The sequence below is a fragment of the Ovis canadensis genome, chromosome 9 (assembly GCF_042477335.2).
Source record: "Ovis canadensis isolate MfBH-ARS-UI-01 breed Bighorn chromosome 9, ARS-UI_OviCan_v2, whole genome shotgun sequence".
In the NCBI taxonomy this organism is placed as follows: domain Eukaryota; kingdom Metazoa; phylum Chordata; class Mammalia; order Artiodactyla; family Bovidae; genus Ovis; species Ovis canadensis.
This window is the reverse complement of record NC_091253.1, coordinates 38,131,319-38,154,934: the sequence shown is the minus strand read 5'-3', so window position 1 is coordinate 38,154,934 and position 23,616 is coordinate 38,131,319. Positions and strand designations below refer to the sequence as shown.

General features: G+C 40.4%; 1 protein-coding gene across 12 annotated transcripts in view; it reads left to right on the top strand.

The window, feature by feature from the left end:
* Positions 1 to 23,616, top strand: part of NSMCE2 (NSE2 (MMS21) homolog, SMC5-SMC6 complex SUMO ligase) — a 233,021-nt gene that overhangs the window by 27,810 nt on the left and 181,595 nt on the right. For all 12 annotated transcript variants that reach the window (XM_069599891.1, XM_069599888.1, XM_069599886.1 and 9 more), the window contains exon 3: positions 20,154 to 20,260. In XM_069599891.1, the coding sequence (XP_069455992.1) occupies positions 20,154 to 20,260 (107 nt within the window). The remainder of the gene's footprint in view (positions 1 to 20,153; positions 20,261 to 23,616) is intronic.

The following is a 23,616-nucleotide window of genomic DNA, read 5'->3' as shown; positions in this document are numbered from 1 at the left end:
AACAAGGGAACTGAGACCCAGAAGATTAAGTTATTAACTCCAAGTCTCTGAGCGAGTTACCAAGAGCCCCAGTTGTCTTGATTGAGTTCAAGACCATTTCTACTTTCGTTCTGTTTCGTAAGTATCGTTATGAAACAATTTTTAAAAATTGTAACTGGAATTGTTTTTAAAATCCATTCTATTTAGTTGAACGTGATTAAAAGTTACATAGATGTTCACTGGGGGATGACAATTTATGGCTGAATTAGAAGCAAATCTAGTAAATTTGGAAGGAACGTTGGATACATTTGCAAAAATAGATGTTTGAGTAAATGATTAGGCCGGAGTAAATGACTTAAGCCGGAAAGTTTGTTTTAAAACAAAGGCTTTTGTGGAAGGTATTATTTATGCGATCTTACATTCAGTTCTGGTTTTCTAGCCTAATAAAGAGGCCTAAAATAATTCAGGAGTATAAAAATAGGAAAATAGCTGGCTGAGTTCTAGATTTGTTGAAAACATGGATTTGAAACAGTTCCTTTTTTGTCTTAAAATTCTTTGAATTCAGAAAGTATCTCAGAGAAAAGCAACTTACCATTTTAACTGTAAAACATATATTAGAACAGTGCACCTCTGGGACTTCCCGGGTGGTCCAGTGGTTAAGACTCTGCACTTCCACTGCCAGAGGTGTGGGTTCAATCCCTGGTCAGGGACCTAAGATCCTACACGCTGCTCTGTGCAGCCAAAAAAAGATTTCTAAGAACAATGCCCCTCAAAGTTTACCGGGCTTCAGAATCCCCTTTGTGTATAGTATTAATCACTCAGTTGTGTCCGACACTTTGCGACCCCATGGACTGTAACCTGTCAAGCTGCTCTGTCCATGGAATTCTGCAGGCAAGAGTACTGGAGTGGGTTGCCGTGCCCTTCTCCAGGGGATCTTCATGACCCAGTGAAGCCTGCTTCACTGCTGAGCCACCAGGGAAGCCTGAGGACTTGTTAAAATGCAGATTGTTGATCCCCACCTCAGCATTTCCAATTCAGCTAGTTATCTGGTGTCAGACCTGAGAGTTTGTGTTTCTAGCAAGTTTTCTGGGGAATTGCTGATGCTGCTTGTCAGACAACCACACTGAGAACACTGAATTCGAGAAAACGATTTATAATGAAAAGCAATCATACTCTTGTGAGGTAATTATAGACTAAAAGCTGGTTTCTTTGGTATCTGTTACATAAAAGATTTCTGTTGATTCATGTTTCCGTACTTTACTGGTAAAACCGTAATGATGGCAGTGAGAGACATTAAAATGTTGTGAAGTCCCATCTGAGTCACTATGGTAAAATTAAATTATATTCAATGTGGTTTAAATTATATGGTTAAATGTACTTTTTTGGTAATGTAGTTGTCTGAACATTAGGAATTCGTGTGTGGAGTACATTAAGGGAACGTTTGCATGTATTTATTTTGGGGTACACTGGGTCTTTGCTTTGCTCGGGCTTTCTCTAGTTGCAGAGAGTGAGGTCTTCTCACTGTGGTGGCTTCTCTTGTGGAGCACGGGCTCCAGGCACATGGGCTCTCAGCAGTTGTTACTCTCAGGCCCTTTCAGCAAGAGGACTCAACAGTTGTGGCGCATGGGCTTAGTTGCTCTGAGCCATGTGGGATCTTCCTGGACCAGAGATTGAACCCATGTGCTCTGCATTGGCAAGTGTATTCTTATCCACTGTGCCATCAACAGTGTTTTAATTTGCATTTCCTGGATGACCAGTACTGTCAAGTACCTTTTCATGTGCTTTTTTTGGCATGCATCTCTCATGAAAGTGAAAGTTGCTTAGTCATGTCCAACTCTTTGCAACCCCCTGGACTATACAGTCCATGGAATTCTCCCGACCACAATACTGGAGTGGGTAGCCTTTCCCTTCTCCAGGGGATCTTAACCCAGGGATCACACCTAGGTCTTCTGCATTGCAAGTGGATTCTTGACCAGCTGAGCCACAAGGGAAGCCCAAGAATACTGGAGTGGGTAGCCTATCGCTTCGCCAGCGGATCTTCCCGACCCAGGAATCGAACCGGGGTCTCCTGCATCGCAGGCAGATTCTTTACTAACTAAGCTATTAGGGAAGTCCTACCTCTCCTGAAGTGTCTATTCAAATATTGTTTCCAGTTGTTTGGGGCTGTTTTTGTTTGTTTGTTTTGAGAGTTCTTTTTATATTCTGAGTACAGTTCTTTATCAGATATATGATTTGTGAGTATCTTCTCCCCATCTCACTCCTACAGTATTTCAGGGGTGGAAGTTGTACATTTTGATGACTCCAACTTATCCATTTGCTCCTTTATGGATTGTGCTTTTGGTTTTGTATCCAAGAAATCTTTGTCTAACCCAAGCTTGCAAAAATTTTCCAATTTTTTCTAGAAGGTTTATGGTTTTATGTTTTACATTTTAAGTCTGCAATCCATTCTGATTAAATTTTTGTGTATGGGGCAAGGTAGGAGGTATAGATCAAAAACAAAGATTATTGTTTTTTTCTTTTTGCATATGATAAGACAGTTGTCCCAGCACTGCTTGTTGAAATGACTATCCTTTCTCCATTTCTCTTTGCTTCTTTGTCAGATGAATTGTGTGTATATGTTGTGTGTTGTTACTTCTTGACTCTATTTTATTCTTTTGGCCTGTCTTTGTCCCAGTACCATGCTACCCGGATTACTAAGTCTTTATCACAAGTCTTGAAATTGGCTAGTGTCAGTCCTCCATCTTTGTCATTTTCACAGTTCTTTCAGCTGTTCTAGGTCCTTTGTATTTCCACATGAATTTTAGAATCAGTTTGTCAATTTCTACAAAAGGTCAGTGCAGGCACTCAGTCGTGTCCGACTCGTGTCGTGTGACCCCATGGACTGCAGCATACCAGGCCTCCCTGTCCGTCACCAACTCCCAGAGCATGCTCAAACTCATGTCCATCAAGTCGGTGATATCATCCAACCATCTCACCCCCGGTTGTCCCCTTCTCCTCCTGCCTTCAGTCTTTCCCAGCATCACGGTCTTTTCCAGTGAGTCAGTTCTTCGCATCAGGTAGTGAAATGATTGGAGTTTCAGCTTCGTCATCAGTCCTTCCAATGAATATTCAGGACTGATCTCCTTTAGGATGAACTGGTTGGATCTCCTTGCAGTCTAAGGGACTCTCAAGAGTCTTTTCCAACACCACAGTTCAAAGCATCAATTCTTTGGCACTCAGCTTTCTTTACAGTCCAACTCTCACATCTATACCTGGCCACTTGAAAAACCATAACTTTGACTAGATGGGCATTTGTCGGGAAAGTAATATCTCTGCCATTTAATATGCTATCTAGGTTGGTCATAGCTTTTCTTCCAATGAGCAAGCATCTTTTAATTTCATGGCTGCAGTCACCATCTGCAGTGATTTTGGAGCCCAAGAAAATAAAGTCTGTCACTGTTTCCATTGTTTCCCCATCTATTTGCCATGAAGTGATGGGACCAGATGCCAGGATCTTAGTTTTTTGAATGTTGAGTTTTAAACCAGCTTTTTCATTCTCTTCTTTAACTTTCATCAAGAGGTTCTTCAGTTCCTCTTTGCTTTCTGCCATAAGAGTGGTATAATCTGCATATCTGAGGTTATTGATATTTCTCCCAGCAATCTTCATTCCAGCTTGTGCTTCATCTGGCCCAGCATTTCGTATGATGTACTCTGCATATAAGTTAAATAAGCAGGGTGACAATATATATAGTACTCCTTTCCCAATTTGGAAACAGTCCATTGTTCCATGTTTGGTTCTAAATGTTGCTTCTTGACCTGCATACAGATTTCTTAGGAGGCAGGTCAGGTGGTCTGGTATTCCCATCTCTTTCAGAATTTTCCACAGTTTGTCGTGATCCACACAGTCAAAGGCTTTGGTATAGTCAGTAAAGCAGAAATAGGTGTTTTCTGGGGACTCTTGCTATTTCTATGATCAACGGATGTTGGCCATTTGATCTCTGGTTGCTCTGCCTTTTCTAAATCCAATTTGAACATCTGGAAGTTCTCTCTTCACATACTGTTGAAGCCTTGCTTGGAGAATTTTGAGCATTATTTTGCTAGTGTGTGAGATGAGTGCAATCATGAGGTAGTTTGAATATTCTTTGGTATTGCCTTTCTTTGGGATTGGAATGAAAACTGACCTTTTCCAGTCCTTGGCCACTGCTGAGTTTTCCAAGTTTGCTGGCATACTGAGTGCAGCACTTTCACAGCATCATCTTTTAGGACTTGAAATAGCTCAACTGGAATTCCGTCACCTCCAGTAGCTTTGTTCATAATGATGTTTCCTAAGGCCCTCTTGACTTTGGACTCCAGGATGTCTGGCTCTAGGTGAGTGATCACACCATCGTGGTTATCTGGTTCATTAAGCTCTTTTTTGTATAGTTCTATAATTTTATATACAAAATGAGCAAGGCAAAGGCTAACAGAGTTTTGCCAAGCGATTGCACTGGTCATAGCAAACACCCTCTTCCAATGACATAAGAGAAGACTCTGCACATGGACATCACCAGATGGTCAACTCTGAAATCAGATTGATTGTATTCTTTGCAGCCGAAGATGGAGAAGCTCTATACAGTCAGGAAAAACAAGACTGAGAACTGACTGTGGCTCAGCTCATGAACCTCCTTATTGCCAAATTCAGACTTGAATTGAAGAAAGTAGGGAAAACCACTAGACTATTCAGCTATGACTTAAATCCATTATGATTATACAGTGGAAGTGACAAATAGATTCAAGGGTTAGATCTGATAGACAGAGTACCTGAAGAGCTGTGGACGGAAATTTGTGACATTGTTTAGGAGGCCATCGCCAAGAAAAAGAAATGCAAAAAAGCAGAATGGTTGTCTGAGGAGGCCTTACAAATAGCTGAGAAAAGAAGGCGAAAGAGAAAAAGTAAGATATACTCATCTGAATGCAGAGTTCCAAAGAATAGCAAGGAGAGATAAGAAAGCCTTCCTCCGTTATCAGTGCAAAGAAATAGATGAAAACAATAGAATGGGAAAGACAGAGATCTCTTCACGAAAATTAGAGATACCAAGGGAACATTTCATGCAAAGATGGGTGCAGTAAAGGACAGAAATGATATGAACCTAACAGAATCAGAAGATATTAAGAAAAGGTGGCAAGAATACACAGAACTATACAACATCTATAAAAAGTCTGCTGAAATTTTTGTTTGTTTGTTTTGATTGGTATTGTGTGCCCTGCAGCCCGGAAACTCCCTCATGATAGTAAGATGGGCCATTATCAGACCTTATGTGCTTCCAGTCACTGTCCTGCCTTCTTTCTTGCATATGTCTGTTGTCTTCCAAATAGCTTTTCATTTACTTTCACTTTGAATTTTTGGGGTGTCTTAGGCAGAATAATGAATGTGGTTCTCATGATTCTGTCTTGGCCAGAAGTGCAAGTACTATGGTAGGCTTTTGGAAAATAAGAGTAGCATCTCTTGAGAAGGAGAATTGATAACAACATAGAAGGAGGATTAGAGCAGAAAAGATATTGGAAAGGGAAGGAAGCAAACTGCTAATATGAGAAAGAAACAGGAAAGATTGAAACTAAGGCAGCTGTAATTGGGAAGGAGATAATAGCTGAGTTAAGCAGGCAGAGCTGATAGAACTTGGTAACTAGTTCTGTGTGTATGTGTGTGTTAGTCACTCAATTGTGTGCAACTCTTTGTGACCCCACAGACTGGAGCCCACCAGGCTCCTCTGTCCGTGGGATTCTCCAGGCAAGAGTACAGGAGTGGGTTGCCATTCTGTTCTCCAGGGCATCCTGACCCAGGGATCAACCTGGGGTCTCTCGCATTGCAGGCAGACTCTTTACCAGCTGAGCCACCAGGGAAGCCCAATATGGAAGTTCAGTGTGGAGGATGCTAAAGGGAGAAGTCAAGATGACTTCAGGGGTTAGGTCTCCTATAGCGTTTGTTTCTGTTGCGGTGCAGAGACTGGGTGCCTGTGTGTGGGATGTGATTGATTGGGCCCTCCCATTTTATAAATACTACTGCAGTGTTCTGGAACCAGTTAGCTACTCATTTAATATTAACAGTTCTTTATTTCTTACTTTGCAGTTCACTGTTGTTGTCATCCAGAAGCTGATACATTAGTGGGTGATAATTCCTGTTACAGAAATAGTCTACTTCATCCAGCAAAGAGTTCTCTGAGACACTTCTAGTCAGTTTAAGTGTTTATAGATGATTCTTTCTTTGATAAAGAGGCCTTTAAAGAAGGCAAGACAGTTAGAGAAATGCAAATCAAAACCACAATGAGGTACCACTTCACACCAGTCAGAATGGCTGCCATCCAAAAATCTGCAAGCAATAAATGCTGGAGAGGGTGTGGAGAAAAGGGAACCCTCCTACACTGTTGGTGGGAATGCAAACTAGTACAGCCACTATGGAGAACAGTGTGGAGATTCCTTAAAAAATTGCAAATAGAACTACCTTATGACCCAGCAATCCCACTGCTGGGCATACACACCGAGGAAACCAGAATTGAAAGAGACACGTGTACCCCAATGTTCATCGCAGCACTGTTTATAATAGCCAGGACATGGAAGCAGCCTAGATGTCCATCAGCAGATGAATGGATAAGAAAGCTGTGGTACATATACACAATGGAGTATTACTCAGCCATGAAAAAGAATTCATTTGAATCAGTTCTGATGAGATGGATGAAACTGGAGCCGATTATACAGAGTGAAGTAAGCCAGAAAAAAACACCAATACAGTATACTAACACATATATATGGAATTTAGAAAGATGGCAATGACGACCCTGTATACAAGACAGGAAAAAAGACACAGATGTGTATAACGGACTTTTGGACTCAGAGGGAGAGGGAGAGGGTGGGATGATTTGGGAGAATGGCATTCTAACATGTATACTATCATGTAAGAATTGAATCGCCAGTCTATGTCTGACGCAGGATGCAGCATGCTTGGGGCTGGTGCATGGGGATGACCCAGAGAGATGTTATGGGGAGGGAGGTGGGAGGGGGGTTCATGTTTGGGAACGCATGTAAGAATTAAAGATTTTAAAATTAAAAAAAATGAAAAACTAAAAAAAAAAAAAAGGCAAGACAGAGACAGTATTCGGAGTCACTACTGATTTAAGTCAGGTAAAGTGAAGTGAAATAAAAGAAATCTTAGAAATGATGAGATAAGTAGTGAGAAAAATAGGAATCATGGTATGAAATCTCAGAGACATCTTTTCAGGATCTTGCATTATTCGGAGTTACAGACATAAGGAAAAATGCTCATTAGCTGGTACAGTTATTAAAATGTGTATGGTAAGTTATGATAGACTTATTTTTTGGAGCTGTCAGCGATTGAAGTTTAACAGATTGATTTGCCGTTTTTATGAAATCAAATCTATTTTATTTTCTGAAGGTAATTAGCATAGAATTTATCCTCCAACAGATAGGATTATGGAATATAGTTGTTCCCTCCTTCTGTAATGGTGGCCCTTCCACTCTTGAAGAAATGTTTCTCAGAAGAAAATACTTCTCATTTAGACCAACACTTGATAGGTAAATGAGAGAGAATATAGTCCCTGTCTCCATAGGTCTTATGATCTAATAACTTTTTATCTCCTCAAACTTACATTTATAGTTTTAGTGGACTTAATTTTTGTTTAATTAAAGTGTTCCTTAATTAACTTTCTATTTTAAAGTAGGCTGACCCCATTTGCTTTTTTTTTCCTTGGTTTAAACTTATTTGAAGTGAGTGTGGTGATAGGCTGGTCTAAGGTAGTTGCTGTTCATTAACCTTATTTTTAGTAGCCATCTCATTTTATGAACTTACTAGATGTTTCTGATCTTGATCATTCTAGTTTTTCTCCGTTCCTCTCTCCTCTGTGGGTTTTGTGTGTGGGTTTTTTTGGACTGGAGTGACTGCCCTGGTATGGTAGAGATGGTTTCTAATCTAATGTGCCTAGATCTTAGGAAGGCATTAGACAAAGTCTTATGACATGGAAATAGGTTATGCCCAAAGGTTGATGATTATTGAGGTAGTTAGGAAAATGGACTCTGTTACTTAACCCTGATCTGAGTCTTCTCTTTGCAGTTTGTTATTTGTATGATGTTGGCTCAAGGTTCTTTACTTCTCTTGAGCTCTTTTTTTTTTTTTTAAGTTTTTTCCTTCCATCAAAAGAGGAATAACAGTGTCTTCTATACAGTTATTGCAAGGGTTGAATGAAATGATGCATGTAAATTGCTTAGCATAATGTCTGACATAGACAATGCTCAGTAAATGTTAGCTATTATTTCATTTAACTTCTTGAAAAAATACTAAGAAAGAAAGAGGGGTTGGATTTATGGATCATAGAAGATAGGGGAGGCTACCTGTTACTTAGATGACATTTTAAAATTCAGAGACCTCCACCTCCTGAATGAACTAGAATGCCAGATTTCAGAAACATGAAATCTGACAATCTTAAATTTTGAACATTAGATTGAAAAATTCAGTGGTACTAATGTAGGAAGGGAGAGGTCTACTTTAACATCAGTTCCTGTTGAGGTTTTGGTTTTTTTTTTGACAAAGTCAACCTAGGATCACAGTGGTATACATGGAATGATAGTATTATGGTATTAATTGGTTAATGTGTCATTGTAATTACTGTTTTTATTTTTTAAATTCTGAAGTCCATCTTTTTCTTTTTAAAAAAAAATAAATTTATTTATTTTAATTGGAGTTAATTACCTTACAATATTGTATTGGTTTTGCCATACATCAACATGAATCCGCCACAGGTATACATGTTCCTTTAAAAAGGAACATGGGTACATGAAGGCAGGAACTTGAGGCTCAATTAATTATTCTGATGGAGCAAAGACTTGCAGAACGGGAGATACTGAGCAGCCACCTTCAGTAGTCCTTCCTGTCTTTGAAGGACTGTAATCTGGGAGAGTTGACTCTGTGTGGCCCCAGCAGGTGGCTCTTCTGCAGCTGTGGAGTTGAGGACCAGGGTTCAGGTTCTACGTCTGACACTGAGGCATGACTTCAGTGGCATCACCTAACCTCTCTGAACCTCAGTTTCCTCAGCCATATAAAACAGAGTAAAATCACTCCATAAGGAGGTTATGAGGTGTCAATGAGTTAATGTGTGTGAAAGAGCAATTCAGATTTATGGTTGTCATTGCCTCGGATTGTTCTAGAAGGCGCTGAATCAGCTCTCTCTTTGGAATGATTCTAATAATTAGAGCCATTCGATGGAGAAACGAGCTTTCACCTAATGCCAAGGCCGCATCGTCATATGAGGGTTTTTGAGAAACTTCTGTGTAGAATAGAAATTTGTAAGAATCCTTTGAGCAGATATAGGGTGTTTGCCTTGTTTATTGCCCTCTCCAGGGCACCCAGCACCGCGCCAGGCGCATGGTCTGTATTTGGTAGGTGTTTGTTCACTGAGTGAATGGAAATTTCCCCTGACACTCACATTGTGTTCTTTGTTTAGCATCACTCTTTCCTTGTATTTAATGTTCATGTTCTCCCAGATGTTCTGGTTTACCTTTACAAATGGATATTTTGACAGTAAACTGAAGCAGCCACTCACAGTTCTTTCTGTTCAGGCTCATTTACTAAAGACTAGGGCAGAGAGAAAATATTGATATAATTGTCAGTGTGAGGCATTGTGAGAGCTGTTTTTCTACAAGTTTGGCCATTTAATAAAATTTCTTGTTTCTCTACTTCTGTAAGTGTTTTCCATAAGTATCTGCTTCTTTAAGTATATATAGACACTTTTAAGAGAGGACGCCTTATACATCCTCTTAAGAATCTACAGCCTTATACATAAAATATTTCCATGGGATTAAATTCCCAAGAGCCTCATAACAATGGTTGCCTCTGAGGAGTGAATTTGGAGATTTGGAGACACCACGTTACTGTACTGGTTGAATTTTTCAACCATATGTTTAGTTAATTTCTTAACTATAGACTTTTATTACTTTGAAAAAGTGAGATGACCCAGAGAGAGAGAGTCGCTCCATCATGTCTGACTCTTTGCAACCCCATGGACTGTAGCCTACCAGGCTCCTCCATCCATGGGGTCTTTCAGGCAAGAGTACTGGAGTGGGTTGCCATTTCCTTTTCCAGGGGATCTTCCTGACCCAGGGATCAAACCCAGATCTCCTTCATTGCAGGCAGACACTTTACTGTCTGAGCCACCAGGGAAGCCAGGAGATAACCCAGTGATGCATAATTCAGTAGATACTAGGCCATTTTCAGAAAATTTCTGCTTGTATCTGTTTGCTGAGTTTTTCATGGGACAGTTTGTCTTTTTCTTGCCACATTGTATTTAAAAACAATTTTTTTTTCAAATAGATACTGCTTTAAGTGAAATAGATTTCACTTGGGGAATATTGTAAAGTACACAAAAGTTAACTGTAAAGTAACCTTCGTTTATTTAGAGTCGACTATGGTTAAGACATCCTGTGGGTGCTTTACTTACATTTTTTCAGTGTTCACATGAGGTTTAAGCCCTGCTCCCTTTTTTGTCTTTGCTGCCATAAATTCATGCGAGAGCTTTGATGTTGAACCAGAAGTCAAAGCCAGGCTTTGTTCTTTAAGCCTCCTGAGCCTTCTTCAGCCCCCACACTATTATCTAAAACTTGGGCACAGCCAAAGACTTGAAAACCAGTGAGAAATGGCAGTCACTGAGACTATGTTGGCTGGGATGCTGCTGTAAATATCACATACTGCCTTGACTTCACTGTTTCTTTTCCAGTCTGCTGGGGATTAGATAGGAACAAATGGACAGGAAGGGTATAGGAAAAGGATCTCAATCATGTAAAAGACAGACTTGACCTTAAAGATTCAAGGACCTTATAATAGCTAGCCAAAAGAGGTCTATGCTGCTGCTGCTACTGCTGCTAAGTCCCATCAGTCCTGTCCGACTCTGCGTGACCCCATAGATGGCAGCCCACCAGGCTCCCCCGTCCCTGGGATTCTCCAGGTAAGAACACTGGAGTGGGTTGCCATTTCCTTCTCCAATGCATGAAAGTGAAAAGTGAAAGTGAAGTCGCTCAGTTGTGTCTGACTCTTAGCGGCCCCATGGACTGCAGCCTACCAGGCTCCTCGTCCATGGGATTCTCCAGGCAGGAGTCCTGGAGTGGGTTGCCATTGCCTTCTCCAAAAGAGGTCTATGGATATGTTTTAAAATGATAGATGCCCGTAGCCTGGGATTCATAGGGCTTTTGTTGACTGGTAAAGACTAAGATTGTATCCAGAGATTGAGTTCTAAATTTTATTCTCCATAGAATTTACTTCAAGCAATATTTTGAGTTACACCTTTATCATGGTGGTTTATAGATACTAACTACACATCCTAAGAAATATTTATCTATATAATGAAAAGGTGGTCGCCATTGCTTTGGGGTAGAATTATTTAAGTCAGTTTGTCTTTGACTTTCTCTCACTCTTAGAAGAAGGTAACGTTTAGGAGAATTTCTTAGACCAGAGAACCGATTTTTCATTATTCCCTGACTTTTGCATGAGGTGTGTTTTACTTATTTGTGTGTAGTAGTTCAGACACTATTGCACATACGTTCTGCTCTTAGTCAGACCTGAGGTCAGATCCTAACTCTACCGTTTATTAACTGTGTGACTTGGGACACATGACTTAGCCTGAGTGAGCATCAGTTTCCTTGTCTTGAAATGGTATTTACCAAGACCTCATTTATGCTGTTGTGACAGAGGATGAGGAGTGTGTTCAAAGTGCCTGGCACGTGGTCGGTGGTTAGTGAAGAGTTAATCTGCCTTCTCTGTTTGTTCTTAGGGTTTTTGTGTGACCATTTAAATGCTACAGCAGTAGAGAGGACCGAGGGCATTTGTTTAGCTTCGGTACAAACCGGTGAACACCTGATGCACACTAACGCTTCCAGACACAAGTCACATTTACCCCCTTACCTGTTAAGCCTTTCCTCCCTCACGTGGGCAGCGTTAGCCACTCCTTCTTGCTTCAGAGGGTATCCACTCTGCCTGGCCTGTAGTAAGTACTTAATAAGCATTTGCTAGGTGAGCGAGTTTTCTGGACAGTAGTGAGTGGGTGGGTGTGTGGGTGGGTGTGTGGAGATGGGGGATTGTTGATAAAGCTTCTCATAGCACATTGTAGTCTTGTGGGTTTATGTTAGTGCTTTGGTCTCAGGTTATCCAAAACAGCTGAGAGAGTTGAAGCGATGACCTTCACTGGATAGTTTTTAGTTCTAAAGGCAAAGTGCTTTCAGCATTTAGACTAACTGCATTTGTAGTGTAGTTACCCATTCTGTAATTATTGTAATGATAGATAATATTTTGTGAGTGCATACTGTGGGCCAGGCCCTGTGCTAATCAGTTTAGCTACATTTTCCCACGTAGTCCTCACATTAGCTTTATGAGTTAGGTACTGTTATTGTACCCATTAGACAGAAGAGGAAACTGAGACTCAGAGTTGCGTGCCAAAGACTACACAGCTAGCAAGCAACATAACCTGGATTTGAATGCAAAGTGACTCCAGAACTGTCTCTTTGAGTTACTGTATTATACAACTTCCCTCTTCTGTATTACTATGATAAGAAAATTGTATAGATGGGTATAGATGATTGTAGAGGTCAATATTTCACAAAGATTTCCCCAGTATTCCCTAAGCTTGTGAAAGAAGCAGTTGCTTACCAGTTGGTGCCATAAACTGTTACACTCTTCACTATAATTTCTGGTGGGAAGCAGTTATATAATGTGGATTCCGTTTTAATTTTACCACGGGAATATCTGTGAGGAGGAATAATAGTGACTAAAGTACAGTGCAGTGAGAAGTAACCAAGTTTCTATTAAATATTGCTCAAGCAGTGAGTAAGTCATTAAATTCGACTTTTGATGAATATATAATGATTGCTTAATACTAGGCTGCCAGGAAAAACACACACACACACCCACTCATAGAGGTAGGTGTGTGTGTCATATATTAATATGTTGCTGGAGATAGTTGGAGCTGTATTTTAAAAGAGGAAGGGGCTTTTTTTTTTTTCCCACAGAGGGAGGAAGAGGCAGTCTGGTTTATGCTGTCATTTATTTGAGTTTATCCAAAAAGAAGATATTTCTTGCTTACAAAATAATGGAAGAATCAATTTTAATTTGAAGAGATTAGGAAATATTTATTCCCTATTTCCTATTTCAGAAAGTAAAATCTCCCTTCTGTATGTGCCACCTGTTCTAGGAAATTTAAAACAGAAACCATTCTCTGCCTCCCTTCCTTCCTTCCTCCTCACCAAGTGGACACGTGTACTTTGTGGCACTGAACGTTGATCAGATCCTTCAGAGTGTGTGCTTCATGTTGAACTGGAGTCAGCAACCGCCGTAAAACACTGAATGGCTGCTTTGTCTTGGTATTTTACTAATAAAATGCATGGTGTTGAATTTTATTCAACTCTGTATAATTGGTCTTATTCCTGTTCAGACATGCCTATACATGACTTGGTAGAATAAAAAACCACCTGATTCTGCAGTATTTGTTTGTTTAGGACAAAATTTCAGGAAACAACTTGAGCATGGGCAAAAGTGCTGTTGAATCATGGGCAGAACGTTGGAAGGGATAAGTAGGTCAAATTTGTCTTGAGGGTGTGCCTCCCAAACACACCCCCCCCCCCACACACACACACACATGTGTCCTTGTTGTAAAGGTAAAGGGGTCTTATGGACCAAGAAGGCGTGAAGCATTTGGTCCTGTTCTGGAGACTAGGGAGGATTCTGGAAGAGGACCCTGGGGCTGGAATCATAGAAGAGATACCTGGTGGTGTGGGGAGGTGGCCTAGAGATGAGCTGGGATGGATGTGCTAGGGGAGGGAGGATGGCAGGAGCCGCGTTTTCGTGTCTGTTTCACTGAAGGCAGTTCTACTGAAGACTTGAAGGACAGTGAGGGAACTCATTTGGCTCTGGGTGCTGTGTGCTGTCAGACTTTTTCCAGCTGTGCTTCCCAAACCTTGGGGCTAGGCCCCTGGGAAGAGAAGTTCTTTCTCTCCAGTGCGTTCCTCAGGCTGCTGCTGAAGACAGCTGTGGCTTGGGAGGGGCCTTGTTTAGAGTACTTGATCACGAAGCTGCATCTCTTAGTGGCATCACTTCACCTTCCGTTCTCGCTGAACTGGTCGCTGGTGTGGAAGGAAAGCTTGACCGGTCTGTTGACCATGCCCATCTGGACTTGGGGAAGCCAAGACAGAGAATCTTCTCTATCCCTGGTCACCAGTATCCAAGAAAGTGGTATTATATGGAAGAATAAGGTGGGAATAGACACCAGACAATCTTGGAACTCACCGTGGATAAACTCATGAGTCCGTATTGTGCTGCATCAAGAATTACCATATTGTTAGAGACTTGCAACCTACATTGTTTAGCCACAGAAGACCTGGAATTTGTCTCACTGGAGTCTGCTGACATCTGTAAAAATAGCCAGTCAGTCTCCTCCCTTCCTGTCCTCCCTGAGACCTCTCTCTTCTCCCTCATTTTGCCCCACTCTTTCACTTTGAGACAACCCTCATTGATTGCTAGTTTTCATACAGTTATTTTGCTTTCATACTTGGTTCCTGTCTCGGCCATCATCTTCGTCTCACTGAAATTTTATGAATTTTAAGTTGAATTTGATTGCAATACTACATCACCGATTTCTGCTTAAAGTGCTTTATGTAACGTAACTTCAGTGCCTTATCCAACACTTCAAGAGAGAACAGTATGGTTATAACATTGCTGTTAGTGCATTCTGACATTGGGTAACAGGTGACGTGTCTAATGATTAGCGCGGCTGCCGAGATTGCATAATTACAGGTTTGTGTGACTTTAGGGGAATCATATACAGGGCAGCTGCCTCCATTCAGATAAACATTAGATAAATACCAGAGCACTTCACCCTAAAAAGAAGCCCTCCTTCAGCAATTGTCACTATTTTTCTACGGTTTGCCAATGAACAGGAAAATGAAACGGAAGCTGTCTTTAAAGAATGGGCTTCATTCTGTGGTCCTTCCTGGTCTACATAACACTTGGTCAGTTCTCCAAGTTTTATTAGCAGTCCATAGTACTTATTAGCAGTCCCTAGTGTTTGGGATGCTAAGCTGGATCACTGGGTATGAACAAGACGGATTTGCAGGAGGCCAGCCACTGTACTGGCGTACTTACAGGAACAGTTATAATTATCTGTGCCCTCTGGACTTAATTTGCAGGGGCAGGGTTGGGGGACATATTTCAGCTAGTTCTTGAAGTAATTTCTTGGAGCAGTTTCTTAATTGGTGTGCCAGATGTGTTACACGGGACTCACCAAGTCTCCAGGAGACCTCCCCACCTATTTATTGGCTTGTAAATGAATGTTCAAGTGTATTGCTTAGGCTCACTTGATTAACACAAGTAAGAATTTATTTTAATACATTAATGCTCTTTCAGTGGCACATCTAAGAAATCCTGGACTCCAAGACCCCTGCTTGGCTAGGGAGGATGGTGGCAAGAGTACTGGAACAGGTTGTGATTTCCTCCTCCAGGGGATCTTCCCAACCCAGGGATCCAACCCAGGTCTCCCGCATTGCAGTCAGACGCTTTACTGTCTGAGCCATCAGGGAATCCCCATCAAAGGCTTGGAGTAGAAATAGTTTTGACCCTGGGCCCACTCAGAAGTATGTCTGCATGTGAAGCCTTCCCAGGCTCTTCCCTCCCCTGAAACAGTTCTCTGCTGCTGCCCTGGCATGGCTGCCGCTTCCTGCTCTGTTGTTGCTGGTGCTCTTGGCCTGGTTCTGGTGGACTTAGCAGCTGCGAGAAGAGCTGACTTTGTTACTCTCTGAGCATTCAGTGGGTGACTTGGTTGCTTTTATAAAGCCTGTCCAATTAGCCTTGCTGATGGGAAAGATTACTCTCTTCACCAGTGTTAAAACTTCGTAAGGGCAAGATCTTTTTCTCTTTGTTACCGATTTCCTCTTCCAAGGAATTTGGGAAAGCTTTTCCCCGACTAGGCCCAGTCACATTTGAATGACCTTGGCCAGTGTCCTACCTGGAACAGGCCACCTGGAGCTGAGATGAAGCTAGCTGGAGGCCATGACTTTCTCCCCAGTCCCCCCGCCCCCAGGATTTGTTCCCTAGATATTCCTGGAGAGGTTAGAGGTGCTTTGTCCTTCTCATGCTGAAGCATCTTTTAGCACAGGGAGGCGAGTGTACATACTTTGCAGCTGGAAGGTCTGCGTGCCGAGGCCTGACTGCCACTCACTACCATGTGTCCTTGAGTGAGTTATTACTTCAGCTGCATGGTGCTTCAGTTTTCTCGTATAAAGTGGAGATAAAACTACCTTTCTCTTAATGTTGCTGTGAGGTTTAATATAAACACAGTGTGCTGAGTGCATCTTGGCTCATAATATAAGTGCTTACTAATTATTAGCTACAGCTATTATTATTACATATATTTTTATCATTGCAGTTACTTTCCAGGCTTGCAGAGGTGTGGTACAGTAATATTTTCCTCTCCAAGCTATGTCATTCAGTGAATTTTAACATCATTTTTGTAATGCCCCTGCTCCCCACCCTGCTTTGGGGCCAGCCTTTTTCCTATGGAAAAATCACAATGAAAATAGAATAGACAAATACATTTATTTTACATTTGAATTCAATTGAATATCAGGGCAGGACAATTTTTAGTTTGGTGAAAGTTTAATTTTCAAATTTATTATATGATGGTTGTGTAAGAATATTGTTATATTTCTTTTTTGGATCCCAGTAACACTAAGGCATTGTTCGTACCCTCAAATGGATTAAATCTGTTTGGAAAAATGAGACAAATTCATATAGGAAAACAAGATTGCTTATGGTTCAGAGTGCCAAGTATCAAGTACAGTTGTTAAGATAAATTAAACGAGATCCTTCTAGGCTGATAGAGTTTAAAAGTAGGCAGGGCTTGAGCTCAGCCCTTGAAGGGTGGGTTGGATTTGGTTGGTGTGGGTTTTATTATATACCATGGAATAAAGGATCAAGGGACTTCTAGCTACTCAGTCCCTCTGCCCTTTCCATTCCCCAGCCACTTTTTGGTCAACAGCCCACTCCCTGTCATGTGTTTATCCCTCTTTTCCTCCTGAGTTCTTCGGGGCTTTATTTAGCCTTTTTCATACAACACTGGAGAAGGCAATGGCACCCCACTCCAGCACTCTTGCCTGGAAAGTCCCATGGGCGGAGGAGCCTGGTGGGCTGCAGTCCATGGGGTCGCTAAGAGTCGGACACGACCGAGCGACTTCACTTTTATTTTCACTTTCATGCGTTGGAGAAGGAAATGGCAACCCACTCCAGTGTTCTTGCCTGGAGAATCCCAGGGACGGGGGGAGCCTGGTGGGCTGCCATCTATGGGTCGCACAGAGTCGGACTCGACTGAAGCGACTTAGCAGCAGCAGCAGCATACAACACTATGCTCTTTCCCCACCCCAGTTCCTTAGTAGAACAAGACACATTCCGTATACCTTTTTTTGCCTGGTATTTCTGAAGCATGAACACAAATAAAAAAGAAGTGATTATTGTATAATAAGGAAAACGGGGTTAACAGCTGCCTGATATGGATGTTTCTCATGGCCTCCCTTCCAGATGCTGTTGTGGGAGTCCTTCTAGTTCTTATCTGCTGTCTCCTGTCTCTCCAAGCCCTTTTCTCCAGCAGGTCAAAACATTGACTTGGGGCTGAGGTTATCTGACTGAGCATCACTTCCAGCTGTGGCGTGGCTCTCAGTTCTTTTCAGGAGTAGCTTCCTGCTGTCTTCCTGTGTTTTCTCTTTGTTGCCTTGGGCTGCACTGTTCATCACTTAGGTTCTTTAGCCTGTCCCAACATTCTTGCGCCTTAGTGGAAGCTGTGTGTGCCCAGGTGGCCTCCTTAGATGCTTCCCCTAGGCTTCATGCCATCAAATCCTGGCCTAGCCATCACTGCTTAGGTTCTCCTTTGCAGGGAAGGTCTCCTTTGCCTTATATTTTAAATTGTTATCTAATTCAAGTCTTACTATTATCCATGGGCCCTTGATAATAAAGAGCACCATCCTGCTTACTTTGCAAACTTGAATGTCAAAAGCACATTTCTAAGTGCTTTCAAAAATTAACTCAATTCCAGAGGAAGGTTGCCAGCATGATGTCAATTCCTGGTGCTTTAAGCCCCTGACAGATTTTTATTTCTTATATTTGCCCCTGATACATCCTTTAGAAAGTTTCTATTTAGGTTGAAGTTTCCATTAATTATTGGAGTTTTTTAGAAAGCAGCTTATGCTGTTAGTCTTTGCTCAGGTTACCAGCTTTACCCACTTTTTTCAGTGGTCCCAAAATAAGAATCCATTACACATAAAATACACTGATTTCTTTAAGAAAACAAACCAAAAAACCTGCACCATTATTTCCTTTAATTAGATAAAGCTTGTGTGAAATCAGGGGCCTACTTCTCTCTTTTTAAAAAGATCTTCTTTTTTAATATTTTACATTATTTTAAGTGAGAAAAAAAACTAAAAAAAATTCTATAGGTCAATTTCAAACTCCTAACCAATTTGCTGAAATGTAAATATATACAGTAAAATACTTAGAAGTCACAACCGATCATCATCAGAATATAGATTGTTTAAAATTCTCTTTCTGATCACTAAGCAATTAATATGATTTTTAACAAACAGTTGCTATATTATGGCAATAGAGACACATTTGGTACCAGCAACAACTAAGCAACATGTCTCTTTCACTGATGTTTGGACATTTTTAAATAGTCTTACTATTTTATTTGGTATATGACTTGAGACCTTTCTCTTATACCATTTTGTTTAAAATTTGTATTTAATTTTGTGAATGTAAATACAATTTTTTTCTTATATAAACCCTGCTCCTTCCCACTCCTCAAAAAGAAAAACAAAAAACTTATGTAGAGGTATACATATATTCTGTGAAGTCTGGGTGTTACAAGCCAAGAGATACTCTGCTAAAAGCATGTTAACCCAGGAGATATTTTAAGGAATGTGTTTGTTATTGACTATTGTAAAACTAAAGCATAATTTAGAAGTCTAGGAAATAATTTCTTAAAAGCCTAATGTAAGTGGGTTTTACATTATTTTATAACTTTGAGCTAGACAGTTGTATTGTTCTTCAGGGGAGACAAGGAATACTGACATTGGTCTGAGTTAGGGTATTTGAATGAAGAGTCTTTGAGTGTGTGCATCCCCAAATGTGATTTAAGGACACCAGTTTTATTTGCATTTCTTTCAGGTTTTTAAATGCTAACTTTTTTATTATCCTGTGTTCTCTGTCTTTTCCTGATCTGTTAAATTGTGTGTCTAGAGCTTGGGGAAAATGTTTCTTTTAAGCACTTTCAATATTATCTCACTTTCCTAGTCTACTAGTCACTTTTTGTAACCTTCTTGTTCCCTGAGGGTTTTTAATTTTTAAATACAGCAAGGACAGTAGTTTCATGCTCTGACCGATACCCGAAACATTTGGGGACCTATTTCTGCTGTGGCTTGTTGTTACAGTTTTTCAGAAACACGTTTGTTCTTTCTCTCTCTCTGCCCTCTGTTCTGCTCAGTGGCCAAGGGCAACTTCCCTACAGCCTGGAGGAGCAGGGTGGGCTTATTACTCCAGTTCATCTTTATTCTGAGGAGTGGGGACCCTCAAGTTACTAGGGGAATGTATGCAACTTTGGATCCTGCGTTCTGCTTCTGATTTGGCCCTGGTTTTTCTTACTGTTTTGTGACTTTTGTTTTTAAGGCGATCTCTTTTTTTCCTGTTTTACCCTGTGATTTTAGTTGTCTTCAGTAGGAGGATTGGTCCGCATAACCCAGCCTACCATTACTAGAAGTGAAAAATCTTCCTTATTTGATCTTTAATGATATTGTGGGGTTCATGTGCAGATATATAACTGGACTGCTTTAATGGATGATGGAACTGAGGCTGAGAAAAGTGTAGTGGTTGATTTCAGACCGTCCAGGTAGGTGGCATAGCCTGAGACTCGTGTGTCTGAGTCTACATTTCCACCTTCAAGCCTTTTTCTGTTGGCCATCTTCTTCAAATTTTGAATGAACCAGGTGTATATTGAAGACATTTTAAAAGATGTAATACTTTTGCAAAATCATTTACATAGACCATTGACTAATAATTATGTTGGTATAGCTTTTCCCAGATATGGCATTTTAAGTGAAAAACAATAATTTATTTCCCTTTTATTTTTCAGCTGAAGTGAGTAGTGAATACAGTATGGATAAGGCAATGGTTGAATTTGCAATGATGGATCGGGAACTAAACCATTATTTAAAGGCTGTGCAATCTACAATAAACCATGTAAGTTTACACCACTCACCTGGTTATATTTGGTTACAAGTGACTGACTTAGAAATAGAAACACAAAATCAAAAATCTTCTCTAACCTTTAATTTCTTATCCTTTCTGTGGTAGCTATTAATCTCTTCTTAATCAGGAAGTTCGTAGAATAGGAATCTTAACTATTTTCCTAAATAGGTCACCTAGATTTAATTAGGATATTACAGTTTAGATTTCCTTGCATTCTTTGGTCTCAGATTTTATTAGTCTAAGCCCCCTTTGAATGTGAGTAGTTTTTTATAAAAAACTAAAAACTGCATAGAACTTGTTTTTATCGTACATTTGTTTAAGCATACAATTTAGACCAGGTTTGGTTACTCATTCTCCAGCTGTAACTAATATGTAGCTATTGCAAAATTCATAGAATCAGATAATAGGGAAGCGTTTTAGAGCAAGTTTAAAAATAAAGCAGGTTGGCATTTTGTCTTTTCCAGAAGCCAAACTTAACTTTGTTGGCTCCGGCTATCACAGGAACAACACATAAAGCAGTTAAGGTGGGAACATAACAACATCCTTTTCAGCAGTACTGTGTTGAGTAAGAAATGAGCAATATGATTGCAGTAATGTTTCTGAGAAGTGCTTTGTCCTCTGAGCAGTGGAAACTCCCCTTTGAACTGATTTCATATACCTGTGTAATAAGATGTCTTGTACTTCTGGTTTCTTTATTTGCTTTTTCTTACTTATATCTATGGGAAAATTCTAAAACTCAAATATTTTACAAGATTAGCTGCTGTTCAGTGGAAGAGAAATTTTTGAATATGATTTAATGCTTAAGCCATATTTAAGTGAGTATTACATAGTTATGTTTCTGATTATATGCCGTTTTCTGAGTTTTTTTGTCTTTAAAATTTTGTTTTCTCCTTTTTTTCTTTTGATGGTTAATATTTACTAAGTGTAGCATTTGTGACTATCTTAAGAATGTCTGCTTATATCCAAGTAATATACTCATTCAGTTCTGGTGTTTCTAACCATCATGACTGTCTTTGGCCTGTGAATATTTCTTCCATAGGAAGATATGAAAATGGTATCATGTATGGTCTTTGAAACTGATAGCAATGATTTTCAACTCCAGCTGACCCCTAGAACCAGCCAGTCCCTACCCTGCACTAAAGTGATCCTGATTTCACCAGTCTGTCCGGAGCAGGATTGGGACACCTGTATTTTTTAAAACCCATTCTATTATGTATCCAAGGTTGATAATCACTGCCTTAAAAGAACAAGGCTGTTTTTATAGAATAAAGTGTGAAGTGAAGTGAAAGTCGCTCAGTCATGTCCGACTGTTTGTGACCCCACGGACTGTAGCCCGCCAGGCTCCTCTGTCCATGGAATTCTCCAGGCCAGAATACTTGAGTGGGCAGCTGTTCCCTTCTCTAGGGGAACTTCCCAACCCAGGGATCAAACCTAGGTCTCCCGCATGGCAGGCAGATTCTTTACCTACTGAGTCACCAGGGAAGCCCATGAATACAGTATATTTGCTGCCAAAGATGGGAGTTAGACCTGTATCATGGGCTGGTCCAGCACCGACCGTTCCATTCTGTGGAGGTTATTTGATAGGCTTTTCTGCTTTAACCTTGATGTTTTGCAAAGGAAACAGCACAGTGTACATTATAGATAAGAAAACAGATTTTGAAAGTTGAAGAACTTAATGTGGATTTTTTTTCCTGTTAAACCTTAGGATTCACAGATACACGTGATATTTTTATAGAAAGAATTGGACTTTCCTACTTTCAAAAAACTGAGTCACTCATAAAAGGAAAAAAAGGAAAAGCAACCCTCCTCTCACACATATTCAGTAGTTAACAGCATTTCTTTCATCTTGAGGCTTCATTCCATTACCCCCACGCTACTAAACAGGAAAGATGGTGCTTGGAGTTTTATCCAGCTTTTCAGCCCTAACCTCACCCTGCACTGTGGAGCAACTTGGATTCAGTGATTCTAATGCTTGTCAGGAAGGTCCCTGATCTTTCGTAAGAGGAGAAAGCAAGTTGTGCTCTCTATATAAGCTTGATATGAGACCAAGAATAGCAAATCATAGTTTTGTAAGATTTCTAAGACCTAAAACCATATAGAGACATAGTGGAGATATGACCATTATTTTGAGGAAAATATTTTATCCTCTTTATATACTATTCACTCTTTACACAGTAGGAAGTACTCTCTTCCTGCCATTTTATTTCTTGTTTTGATGAGGGATAAAGAATGAACAGCAGCCAAAGGGGCCAAAATGGTATAGTTCTTTAGGAATAGAAAGGGTCTAGGGATCAGAAACTGTTACAACTCCGGGGCTCCCATTTTCCAAGTTATGATCATGGGTCAAAAAACTTAACCTCTTGGAACCTCATGGTCTTCATCTATAAAAGTCTTAGCCTGCCTGTTTCATAAGATTAATGTGTTAATCAGATTAGATACTGTGTATCAAACACTTTGACATTCATAAAATTTGATAGAGGTAAAGATACTGTGTTATTACAAACTTGGATTTCCAAACACACTCCTGAGAAAGGTGAAACAGGATCTTTCTTAAAAACAAGTCCTTTGCTCACTTTATTTCAGAGCTTTGAATTAAAACTTTTATTGGCTTTAACCTGTCCTCCTTTGGAATCCAAGAATCATGTAGGATTAGATTTTGGCTTGAATGAGTTACAATATGAGGTGTTTATGATCTCTAAAACAAAGAAATTGTTTTAAATCAAATTATTAAGAAAGAATGGACTTCCCTGGTAGCTCAGTGGTAAAGAATCCACCTGCCAATTTAGGAGATACAAGTTTGATCCCTGGGAGAAGATCCCCTGGAGAAGGAAATGGCAACCCACTGCAGTATTCTTGTTTGGAGAATCCCATGGACAGAGAAGCCTGGTGGAATACGGGGTCACGAAAGAGTTGGATACAGCTTAGCAACTAAGCAGCAGCAACAGTTAAGAAAGAATACAGGCAGTAGGAACCTGTGTCAGTCCTGTTCCACTTCTGCTCTGCCATAGACTGTTAGGAGCTACAGTACCGCCGTTCCTATATCCTTTGCCAAGGTTCTGGTCTACTCTCTGGTCTTTTCTGCTTAAAAATTTTTAATCATCAAAGAGCATTGGAGTTTCGTATTTGAAAGAAGATCTCTCATCTGCTCTCATCTTCACAGAATTCTGAAGGTTATGAACCTCTGCAGATGTTTTCGAAGTTTACTTTGGAACCTTAAAGGTGTGGCTCAATTTACCAGCCATCGCTGGGAAGTCCCTTTGGCTTTTAACAAAGCACTCAGATCGCCTTTCTTTGTCCTTTGAGAAAATAGAGCTGCTATTTTCTACAATGCTTGAAGTTTTTATTTG